This window comes from Petromyzon marinus, chromosome 27 (assembly GCF_048934315.1).
Source record: "Petromyzon marinus isolate PM22_M1 ecotype Great Lakes invasive population chromosome 27, UKy_Petmar_22M1.pri1.0, whole genome shotgun sequence".
Taxonomy (NCBI): Eukaryota; Metazoa; Chordata; class Hyperoartia; order Petromyzontiformes; family Petromyzontidae; genus Petromyzon; species Petromyzon marinus.
This window is the reverse complement of record NC_133693.1, coordinates 4,983,701-4,996,229: the sequence shown is the minus strand read 5'-3', so window position 1 is coordinate 4,996,229 and position 12,529 is coordinate 4,983,701. Positions and strand designations below refer to the sequence as shown.

General features: G+C 47.0%; 1 protein-coding gene across 6 annotated transcripts in view; it reads left to right on the top strand.

Annotated features, from left to right (window-relative positions):
* The window catches only part of LOC116946474 (protein FAM135A-like), a 50,299-nt gene extending 38,151 nt beyond the window's left edge, over positions 1 to 12,148 (top strand). For all 6 annotated transcript variants that reach the window (XM_032961385.2, XM_076070044.1, XM_076070040.1 and 3 more), the window contains 7 exons: positions 32 to 201; positions 858 to 949; positions 1,995 to 2,092; positions 3,054 to 3,205; positions 3,641 to 3,751; positions 5,063 to 5,176; positions 5,557 to 12,148. In XM_032961385.2, the coding sequence (XP_032817276.2) occupies positions 32 to 201; positions 858 to 949; positions 1,995 to 2,092; positions 3,054 to 3,205; positions 3,641 to 3,751; positions 5,063 to 5,176; positions 5,557 to 5,762 (943 nt within the window). In that variant the 3' untranslated portion in view covers positions 5,763 to 12,148. The remainder of the gene's footprint in view (positions 1 to 31; positions 202 to 857; positions 950 to 1,994; positions 2,093 to 3,053; positions 3,206 to 3,640; positions 3,752 to 5,062; positions 5,177 to 5,556) is intronic.
* The last annotated feature ends 381 nt before the right edge of the window (positions 12,149 to 12,529 follow it).

Below are 12,529 nucleotides of genomic sequence, written 5' to 3'. Positions count from 1 at the left end.
CCGCACGTGTGTGTTAACGCTTAAACCCCAGCTTCATGCGAGCGAAGGAGGAAGTGAAGAAGCAACTCAAGTTCCCGGGCTTCCTGTACAGCGACCAGGCGACCTTCGCCTCGGCCGTGCCTTACTTCGCGCCCGAGACGCCGGACGGTCTCACCGACGCCGACGCCATTCATCTGGTGGTGTGCGTGCACGGCCTGGATGGTATGAGGCATGCGTTCGAATGTCACCGATGCGCGTGTGCAAGGGAGCGTCCAGCAATGGGGCCCGGCCGGCACGGGAGGATGTTTGCGTCTGAGATGCTGAAATTGTGTGGCCGGTATGTTATCGCCAGCAAATGGGCCTCCCTGAGGATGCCCCCCCCCCCGCACCTCTTTTCGTGATTGCGCCACAACTGCAGCCCCTCCAACCCCCCAATGATCAAAGCATGATTAGCACGCTTGGTTTTGGCGCTATAATAATGGCACGAGGCTATCCAGACGGCGCTACGCTTCACAGATGATGATGATGATAGTCTGCAGTAATTTCACGGTCGGGTTTAGACAGTGTTCTATGTGTGGCTTTCCGTGGGACTCGAAAATGGGCCTCCGTCCCCCCTGGGACCCGTGTGAGTGTTGCCCTGACTGTCCCCCGCAGCTCATTGTCCTTAATGTTGTCGATGCTAGCGCCCCAGTTTTTTGGTTAATTTCTGGCCTCTTTTCTGTGTTTCCCTGCCCTGACCCCACCTCTCCCCAGACCCCACTTTCCTCTGTCTTCGCGTAGTTTTGTTTTTTGTGATTGCATTTCGACGCTGCGCAGGGCAACTGCTAAATGCTATGTGGTAGTATCACTGCCAGCCTGCTTTTTGTGCCGTTGTTTAGGGAACAGTGCCGACTTGCGTCTGGTGAAGACCTACATTGAGCTGGGCCTCCCAACAGCCAAGATTGACTTCCTCATGTCAGAGAGAAACCAGGTGAGGTATTGTAAATAAGAGTAGTGGATATTTAATCACATAGGACCCATATTGTAGTGAGATGGTCCTTGCCTCGTAAAAAGCATCAGTTAACCAACATTGATTCAAGCAAGTCTGACTGCTGATGAGACACTGCATGTTGAAACCAGTCCAGAGTTTGCTCGTCTTGAAAAAAAAGAGCTGCTGAAAGTATGCACTCCCAGAAGAAGGCCATGGTATGGCTGATGGGTTGTGTAAGGAATACTTCAATGTTCTGTACGTGGAGAGGGAGATGTGAACGCGATGTGAACCTTATGGCGGTACCCCCGGCTCTCGCATAACGTCCGTGATGCAGTCATTTTTAGTCTGTTGATGATCGGCGATGCGGCAATCGACTCTTCTCGACGAGCTGTACTCACGATGCATCACTGCGGTGCGTACGAGCGTTCAGGGTTTCGGCGCAATCGTCCTTGCTACGTTTTGACATCGCGGAGTGTGGCACTGATTTCGGATTGATTGGTACCCCAGTCGCGGAGTTAAGTTACACCACTGGAAAAAAAGTGTCCCAGAAATAAAATATTGAATTGCCTCGGCCATTTTGTATTATTTGGTACCCCGGGGTACCACCATAAGGATCATGTATCCTCTGCTTATTTATTCAATTGTCAGATCAAAGGTAACAAACACTTCCATGTAATTTCAACCTCATTCACATGAACTGCAAACCACACTTCTTTCAAATGGTACTGTATTGAAATTTGTGGAGTGGTCTGTGAGTTTGCCAGCAATACATATTAACTCCTTACTTCATAAATATGTTTCTGTCATTTTAATGCCCAATTTCTTCGTCAAATTGTGAGAGGGAAAAAAAAAATTGACCCGCGAATATCGAACACTTTTTTTAAAATTGCGTTTCAGCAACGTAAAAAATAGCACAAAGTCACATGTTATGACTCGGCACCTAATGGTGCGAGTTGCTTACTTTGCGCTGAATGAATCGCTGGGAGTAATGAGAGCCCTGCATCCCGCCGGTGTCTGTCTGTGTGCATGCGTGCACGCCAATCAGAACGACACATTTGCCGATTTTGAGACGATGACGGATCGCCTGCTGGATGAAATAGTTCAGCACATTCAGATCTACAGCCTCACGCTGTGCAAGATCAGGTCGGTACACTGCTTCAATATAGCCGGATAAATATATTAGACGTTAAAACGTCGTGACGTGCTTAATAATATACAATAAATTCTCATTTCCTTCTGGCAGGATCCTGCATTGGGACGTTTGGCCAGTGACATATGCTACTGGACATGTATGAAAAAGAGCTGTATAGCCCTTCAGATACTTCCAGTATAAATAAATATTCTGATATTCTTAGCTGTGGACAGATAATGGAGAACCCGGAAGACACCCATGTAGAACATGGGTGAGAATATACAATCTCCACGCAGAAAGGCGCCCGATTCAGGAATCGAACCCAGGTCCTTGCTGTGAGGCATGAGTGTTGCCAATGCGCTTCCCTGCCTACCTATGGAGGCTGCATATAGAAAAACCTTTTTACTGACTAGTGTGTGTGTTTTATTACATCTGTACAATAATTAACTTGTCAGTTATTTTCTAAATGTAATGGATGCTGCCATTCTGTAATGGTTAGCACACTGGACTTGCAATCCAGAGGCCGCCGGTTCATTCTCTCTTTGCAACGGTTGAAACAATGAGGTAATTTTATTAAATTCCCCCCTTTCATTTCCTTACAGCAGTATAAATGAGTACACCACAGTTAGTCCATCGGTAGGTCGCATGTGCTGGGTTAGAGTGTGGGTGCTGCCACGTCAGGCCGCCGTTGAAGAATAGGCCGCAAATTCCCTCCAGAGGGGCTCTCTGGGAGTTCCCTCTCATGGAGGCCCTTCTACCAGCAGTGGCGTGAGAAAGCAATAATCAGGGCTTGGACCTTTACCTCGTTAAAACTCATAATTGCGTACAAGAAAGTTTGTGAAGATGAATCTTTTAACATTTTCCTTCAACATTGCGGCACTCGTGGATTTTAAGCGGGACCAGCATCTCGGTGCGGTGTGTAGGGCTTCTCACTGATGTCGTTCTTTTTTTCTTTTTTTGCGGCTACTGTAGCTTCATTGGACATTCGCTGGGCACGCTGATTGTGCGCTCAGTGCTGACAAGGCCACGCTTTCGCTGCTTCCTGCCCAAGTTGCACACCTTCCTGTCACTGTCCGGCCCACATCTCGGCACCCTATATAACAGCAGCGCTCTCGTCAACACTGGTACCGTCCGCTCGCTCGCTCGCTCACTCACGCATGCAGTCAGTCGCTCACTTGGTCATCTGCTCGCTCACTCATTCCTTCACTATCTTGCTCATTTTGCACGCCAAAAATAATTGTCCCTATAATTATTGTTATGATCACAATTTTTTTTTTTACACACATCTCAAACATTTAAAAGGGCACTCCTAGTGGCAGCTGTCCCTGTTGGGCACAAGGTGACTCAGCATTTGGCCAGAAAAGGGGCATCAGTCTGGAGGTATGGGGTGACGATTGCTGCTTTGTGTAGTCCCTGTTCATTTATTTATTGGTGCAAAAAAACTGGAAAGCATGGCAACTGACAGCGTGCACGTAAGGTAACTCTTTCGAGGCTTGATTCTTTGCGCTGCAACATCGATCATCAATTGTTTGTACATCGTCCGTGCATCTGTGCGTCAGGGCTGTGGTTCATGCAGAAGTGGAAGAAGTCTGGATCGCTGCTCCAGCTGACGTGCAGAGACCATCCTGACCCTCGGCAGACCTTCCTCTACAAGCTCAGCCAAAAACCAGGTGCCAGTTTTGCCCCACATCATCTCATTTGGCATACGAACAGCTATGGGCCAAATTTGTTCTAATTGCCCTCAGACTAAGGTTGAAAGCATTAATGCATTGGCTGTTTCTGTCCCACTGTAATGGGGGGGGGGGGGGGGCGGGGAAGCATTACAACTCTCAAAAAGATGATCCGATATTGGGGACTTGCCCTTTTCAAAATCGCCCAATTGATCAAAAGAGTTGCTCCTAATTCGGTGAAACAAACCACAGCGGGAAAGGACGATTTGCAAATATGCGTATGTATTTTGCCCCAATAGCCTTTCTGCTGCTTCTGCATTGTTAAGTAAATTATTACAAAGACAAATGGGTGTTAGAAGGCGTTGCATAGTCCTTGGGGGTGCGCATGATTGCATAACGCTTGTTATACTTATTTTGTATCGAACATACTTGTGTACAGTAATACTGTACGTAAATATAAATAAGTTACTGCTGAAAAAATGCACCAATCGTGTCCGTGGAATTGGGGAAATAACTTACGTAAAAAAAAATTAAGAATGGATTCTTACACTCATGATTTGACGCGCGTGTATTCTGAGCGTAAGAATCGATTTTAATCTTAATCAATGGTTCGCTAGACGCTCCATTCTGGATAGCAGGGGTTGGCGTGATCAAGTCCTTGGTCAATTCTGCTTTGTAGCATTTCACAGGTGATGGCATCATCTGGGTTTTTTAACTGGCCTTCGATGAGATATCTCAGCATTCTCTAGCCAAACCACACTTGACACATTTTAGCCTTCCACACTCCAGAAACATTCTTCATAGCCGCTAAAAAGCAAAGTTAAAACGAGCTTTGTTTATTTTAGTTTTTTGCGTTGTCGATAATTGTATGCAAGATAAAAAAAATGTAAACTGATTATCAGTTTACTGAGCACTAACCAGCACCGACTAGCGTGGTGAATTATGGTCAAATAAGCTCCATGACTGACACAGCGCAGTGAGGCCTGGACTGGCAAATGTCTTATGTTTTGATTGATATAGATTTAGTATGTAATAGGGTGTCACGTGACCCATCGCATGCAAACGCGATGTGCGGTTTCGACAACACTCGCGTTACATCGTTTTCTAGAATCCAACTCGATTTCATTGTAGATTCCGTGACTTTTGGGCATCGATAATTGAATCTATAAACGATTACTGACACAAGCGATTATCGATATTATAACCCTGGTTAAAATCCGCTGTAGGTTTATTTCGCACGTGCTGGTCGTTGGCTGTGTTCGCGTGAGGGCGTGCGTAAACTCGCGGATCTTTCCTGCCCCCTGCCTCTAGGCCTGCAGCACTTCAGGAACGTGGTGCTGGTGGGCTCCCTGCAGGATCGCTACGTGCCCTACCACTCGGCTCGCATTGAGATGTGCAAGCTGGCGCTCAAGGATAAGCAGTTGGGTGAGTGGCTGGACCTCTGCAGACCCTCTCTCCCGCGACCCTTTGTACACGTACTGCCCGCTGACAAATCAAAACCGTTGTTACCCTTGAAATCGATCCAGGTGCTAGGCAGATTAGTAATATCAAAGGCTGGTGAGAGGTGGCTTGGGGAGGCCTTCGTTCAGAGGGGATTGATCACGGCCGAACATAATTATTTTGTAAGAGATGACGGGGTGGTTTAGATGTCATATCTCTTTGCTGACATTGCTGAGATCCCGGGTTTCTAATCCACGCAGGTGCCTGTGCTTAAACCGGTCGCAGATCGACCGTTGCCAGCGATGACGATTGTGACATTTGTGTGAAACAGCCACGTTTCGTTGCCCCTCCCCACCTCCGCCCAGGTGCAGTGTACGCTGACATGATTGCGAACCTGCTTGGGCCCGTGCTGGCGTCCGAGCGGTGCCGCCTGGTGCGCTACGACGTGGTGCACGCGCTGCCCAACACGGCGAACTCCATCATCGGCCGCGCGGCCCACATCGCCGTGCTAGACTCCGAGCTCTTCCTTGAGAAGTTCCTGCTCGTCAGGGGACTCGACTACTTCCGATAATGGCCTGGCAGGGCAGGGAAGGGGGGGAGAGCTTGCCCGACCAGATACGAGCACCGCGCGTCATCTCTCTGGAGAGACGCCGACCGTTGGCGCGCGGCTCCTGGGGACGGGGACGGGGGGGCGGCCGTCAATCGGTTGCCCTTGTCGGGGGGAGGGGCAGCGCTTGAAATCGTTGAGGTAAAATCATCATTCTCACGTTTGTTATTCGCGCAGTTAGCGCAAAGGCTTATGTAGAAGGCGTTGGGTTTCGCAGACGAAAATCCGCAGCGGTTTACCCAGGTCACTCTCGCAAATGAGACTGTCCTGGTGTCTTGAACGAGTTCCCGCCTCGTTAAAAAAATACGAACGAAATGATTTGAGAGTACGAGGGCGATGTTGTCCTGTGCTTTTACCCAATTAGGTCATTTGCAAGTGACGTTTTTAGATTTGGACCGTGACGCCAGCACAACATGGCCCACACTTTTTTCGAATAACGTGACGGAGTCTATTGTGACACGTATTTACGACTTAATCGGGTCCCGCGGTATTAACCAGGGCGAACCTCTGCGACAAGCGGCAAGCTGTCCACCGCTCTGGCACGTTCACTGCCCAGCTCTTGCCAGTGCGCTGCGCCGTTTCGGCTTCAGGCCTTGCGCGTCCGTCCGCTGCTCCGCTGAGTTGCAGTTCTCTTGCTGTTGTGTAATAAGCCAACGTGGAGCAAGGCAGTGGAGGGGGGGGGGTATGCATGATGTGCAGTTGGTGGGCTACTACCTGGGCATGTAGCTTGCTGCTTTTCCCACAACTGGATTAAGACCCTGTGACTTAATAGTGAATAATTGCAGTCAAAGCGAGCGATTCTCTTCTCCGTCTCGTGCTGACGCAGCCGATTGTCTGTTCGTAACTCGTTTTGTGTTTTGACGCTAATTCCACTCCACGGAGATGCATTTTGGTTCCTATTTATCCCAGCTTTGGCAGGAAAGTCTCCTGGTTTAGATGCCTCATAATACGGCTTGCGGGGATGAGAGCACTGATGCCCTGAGTTGTCCGTAGCTGAACGTGGCATGCACCATCATGATAGCATGCAAACACACACAGAGGCAGCCGCCTTCAATAGCATTTGCTTCATACCATGAACAGAAAGAAAAAGATCCCCAATGTAGCTAACACAAGCTGTTGGGGTAAGTACTGTTAACCTATGAATTCTGACACGGCACACAAGGTATTTACACACCATACCAGGCACTCGGTTATGGTGGAGTCGACCTAGGGGCGGCCCAGGGAACCGGTTCATATATTCGTCACCGTGAGCGGGAATCGAACGCAGATCGGCTGGTTCGTAGCTCGGTGGGTCATCCACTGCACTACCGCCAGCGTGCACGTGTGTACACGGAAGCGAAGTCATACGTACACGCGCACACACACCCAGGCAGCTGCCTTCAAGAGCATTCCAGCCACTTTCTCGGTTAATGCAGAATCGGCGCTACGCTGCCAGCAGATGTTTACTTGTTTCTTTAAGTGATTTGCAAGTGTGAGATGATGTGTTTAGACGTCTTTTGTTAAACGGTCGTTAATTTGTGCGTAAACAGAGTCTCTTCATTCCAACCACAGCAAGAACAATTGGGGCTGCACCACAATTAATCGTGAGCAGTCGTATACTGTATTACAATTTGTTCCTGTGGAGATCGGCTTTTATTTGCGCGTATTTCATACTGTGTGGTCGGCTTGAGCCAAGCCTTGACGATCGATACGACGAGTTCCCGCAGAATGCGCTCTCCCCTTTGTCCAATTTTGGGGATAATTGCGCAGGGTGTCGGCCTGTAACTGACAAACACGCGAGTAATAACCAGTCCGCATACTTGACGGCAATAATGCTGAACGGTGACAACATTTACATGAATTTCAAGTAATTTGCTTAGCCCCCAACCTATCCTTTTCGATCAGCAACCGCCCTCGTACGTTTGTCACCGGTTACTGGCGCCGGGTGGCACATTTCTAAGATGCTTATATTTTTGAATGTTACATCGTCTTAATATATATGCGAGCCCGTGTATATTGGGCAAGTGTGGGAGTCTGCGTGTGGAATATTGTGGACCGTGGGGTTTGTTGCAGGTGGAGTAAGTTAACGGAGGTGATAGACAAGGATGGGTTGTTAAATTTAACGTTTAAAGTACGGTATATATAATGTATATGTACAGTTTTTGAATGTAATATTGAGGATGTAGTGGACAAATATTTGATTCAGTGTTAATATTTCCGTTTACCAGGTCCGCATTCTAATGACCCCGTTGCGCGATTGCGCAAGCCCCGGTCCCGATTGGTCGACCAAGCAGAGATGTCCTCTGTTGGACGTTTTTCGTTTTCAGACAGCGGTTGAGTTGGAGAGCTCCCTCCCATTTAAGCTGTCTCGTTGTAATATTGGCAATGCGGATCGTATTAACTGACCCGTTGCAGAGACGATATTTAATTTCGCGAAATACGGTCTCCGAATAATGGTTATTACTGTCCGTTCCTCCATTGATTAACAAACAAAATCAATCCACATTTCCGCTGTGATTCGTTGATTGAATTGTAGCTGCTGCTGCTGCTGCTGTTTCTGCCACTGCTGCTGCTTCTGTCCAACAAGATGGGAATTTTTTGCAGGGTTCGGCAATTAAATCATACGCATAACCGTTAAAAGACGCAAAGATATACGTTTGACTTGATTACAACCACGTAGTTATTCACAGTTGCGCCGTTAAGCTCTCCGATTAGTGTTCGGCACGATGTCCGACGTTTCGCTCCACGAGCCGGGAACATCCTGAAGTATTAAAGTCTTCAAATCTATAAACGACGAGAACTAAACGCAACAATTGGTGCAGGCCAGCAACCAAAAGTTTCGTCAACACGCAAAAATACACGCTGTGTATCACAGAAAAGCTCTAAGCCGTATAAATGACCACAGCACACTTCTTCTGAACAGGTAGTTTCCTTTCGATTTAAAGCTTTCGTGACTGCAGGGATTCATTTTCTTGGTTCTTTCGGTAAAGTCACGTAGAAGGGAAACAATAAAATTAAATAAATTTATTGTTTTATATATGATTTATTATTTTATTGTTTCCCTTCTACGTGACTTTACCGAAAGAACCAAGAATATGTAGTTCCCTGTATAATGCTGCGAGTGCTCTTGTACACGCAGTGCACACTTGGTGCGTTACTCTGAATTAATTCAAACTGCCAGGAGGTGACGCGAAACGGTGGGACCACATCACGCCGAACAACAACGCGGTCCAACCAGAGCGCGCACCGCAAAGATATTGGACGGGACTAAAATTAACCGTCAGGGGACCTTCCACAGTGGAACCGTCACTTTAACGTTGGTGCTGTAATGCCGCTTGGTTGTTACGTGTCTTTTTTTTTTATGGAGTTATTTCGAATGTTTTTGTTGTTGTTTATATCGTTTCTGACTTCATGCAATGCATGAATCCAGACGGCGTGTTTATATTGTCGCACTGTGTAACCTTTCTTACAGTGACGTCTATGGTTTACACTTGGCAGCGCTTGTGGTCGCTCTGTTACGAGGTTATTTGCATTTCTCTTCTTTCTATCGAACGGTGAGGCTCCGGGGGTGTGTGGTAACTTTGGGTTTTGTGTGTTTTTATTCAAACTTCGCATCATTTTGAGCAAAAGCATTGTTGTGGGTATGCACGTTTCTGCGGGCGTTAGCGGATCTGGTCTGTGACTATACGGTAAAGATGTAAATTACTGGAACGAACATTTTAAACGTGACTATCGCCGTGCTCGAAGGATAATTGAGATGGTCTTCGTCGGCATTGGTGGTACTGAGGCAGCGGTTGAAATTTCACATTTTTTCTATGGGGGGAGTGGAGACGGAAGTGTGTTCAAGTTTATTTTTTGTTTGACCAGGTGAGAGATGAGCAGGACGTGTGTCGCCAAACTGACGAGCAAAGCCAACGCAGTACAGCACGGCGATGATGCAAATGGGAGTCGGTGCAAAAAGCAACCGTGTCGCATGCGGAATCGAAAATTCGTCACAAACACGAATCAGTTTTTGAAAAAAATTAAGATATTGGATAATACAGGGTTTTTGTTTGGGGTTAAATCGCGTAACTATATAAATGTGCTGTTAAACTCGCCACCACCCGACACAGCCAATTAGTAAGGTTTGTCACGTAAACAGAACATGCCAATTCGTTAAGAGTACAGCACACCGGTGTGTTGGAGAGAAAATCTCCAACATTTACAATCGGATTGTAAGTACAATGTGCTAGTAACGAATTGGCATGTTCTGTTTACATGACAAACCTTACTAATGGGCTGTGTCGGGTGGTGGCGAGTTTAAGGACACATTTATGCGATCAGACCCGAAAAACCTGTGTTATGGATGATATTGGTCGCGAAAGCCTACACGTTACACTGAAGATATTGGTGATAAATTGACCCTGGGCAGGATTTAAGGCGAGGAGACTTGCTGCTCAGCCAACCGAGCTGTGTCCCAGCGATTGCAATAATTTTATGATTATGTACAGTCCACTGCTGGGCGAGGAGTTGCGGGGGTTGTATGGCCATGCTTCAACTACGCTGGTCAGCGCAGAATTGGTCGAGGTGGAGAGCATAAATGTTGTAGCAACAGGGTACAGGATACAGCAGTTTATTTGGTGTGCTGCCCGGTCCCTCCTTGCTGCCCATCACGTGGCTCCACGGCAGCCTAGAGCACCGATTTTTTTTCACGTTGGTCTCCCATCCGAACCCCTGTTCAGTCCCAACATTGCTTGGCGTCTTGAGATCCGACGAGATATCCGCTGCTGCTTTTTCAGGTGATTTTGGTCAAATGTGTTGAGGTGAGATGTCTAGTGCTTTGAGACGCTTTTATTTAAAAAAAACGTTTTGAATCGTTTCGGTTTCTCTTGCCAAAGCGAGCGGTCGTTTGAAAGGGCGTTTATTTTATGTTAACAGGTGTCAGTCACGCGAGACAAGGTTCATTTGTTTCTACGTGTCGCTTAAACGATCTGTTCACGAGCAAAGGCATCGCACGCGGCACGAACGACTAAATGATGTGCAGCACGCACTGGTGGGGGGGGGGGGGGGGGGTGTCTCGTTTAAACCCTTGAACTTCAAAGTATCCTTTTCCCATGAATGGTTTGTGCCTGTTTTTGTTATTGTTGTTCCAGAAGCCAGGTGATTATCCTAAGTATGCAGAACCCAAAAGGTCAAGATATTGCGCGTTTGTGTAGATAATTAGATTTAAATGTATATTTATATCATAAGTTCAGTCCATACTTAATAATGTGACGCTGCTAATGGTTAGTTGGGTGACGGTACATTGTGTCGCACTGTATTTCTCTCAAATGTGCAACTTACCCGGTCGCGGATGCAGCCTGCTAGACTTGAGCAAGACATAGGAGCAGCTGGTCTACTGCAGAAAAATACATGACAACGTAAATCTGGGTTTACATTTGCATGCGAGACTTGTGTATAGTTTGTTGTCCTTCCCCCAAACCTCCGATTTAGGATGGTTGGCTACTTACGGTGCGAAAGAAGTTCAACATATATATGTTGGCGATAGCGTGTTTACTTTTAAGCAGAGGTCTCAAAACGTTTTGCGTTGTTTCACTTTAAATGTAAGTCAAGCCATTCGTTTTATGTTTATGGTGGGAGCTTAAGGGCGGTAAGGAGGTTTACATGAATGCATGCCCTCTCCGAACATTACAGTTTTGATCCAGGTGTGGTTTTCAGTGATGGGCTACTGGTTGAGAAATTCGTCTTCAGGAGTTGAATCTACAACTAAATTATCGATTTGATTTCTCGAGAGAAAGCATCGCAGGGAGCTCCAACAACATTTTTTTTTCCCTATTGAATCTTCCAACTCCTGTAGGTTGCCGCAGTCGTGCGTGGCAAAAGCCCATCGCAGGAAAAAAAACACACTTTTGGATTCCAAATTACATACGTTGATCATTACTTCTTCCACGTCGTTTTTATTTATTCCATTGTTTGTACAAAAATTTCCTAGTGAAATGCGACACGCGCGCACATTACTACACACGACGGACAACTCGCTACGTGTACGGTGTACTGGAGAGCAGCAACGAGGTCGGTTGGCTCCCAGACGTTGCGACGTTCCGACGTTTCGAGTCAAAGGAAGCCGCCGGCCGGATTCACGGGACGCTTCGCGAATTGGTTTCGATCGTACTGCTCGGCGGCATTGGTGTTTTTGACGTGTGGCAGGTTCACAGAACGCGTGTATTGTATAAATGGTATATGATGTTACAGCAACAAACAAACAAAAAAAACCTTTCCACCCGTGGGTAAAACTTTTGTAATTGTACCTCATAGTTGTATTTAAGACATTCGGCGCACGTTATCGACGCCGTAGTAACAAAATAAAAAATGTTAAGGTGAAAAATGTGAAATTGTGGTTACAGATTGATGCGATGTCCATGGCTGTATTATAAATATCGGTGCCTGGTTTAGCAATTCCTTCATTTGAACTTTATGGCGGGACCCCGGGGTCCCATAAGCCCCCGGCTCAAGCATGAACTGCGTTGCGACGTCATTTTATGTCTGAAGGCGAACGACACGGCGATCTATTCCTCTCGACGAGCTCTACACGATGCGCTAACCAACGTTTCAAAGTTTTAATCTTGATTTGAAGCTTTCGTGACCGCGGGAATCCGTGCATGCTCTTTGGTTCTTTCGGTAAAGTCGCGTAGGTAGAAATATAATAAATCACGACGTTTCGATCGAAACGCAAGCGACCGTCATCAGGCGGAACCGATACAGCAGGACAACTG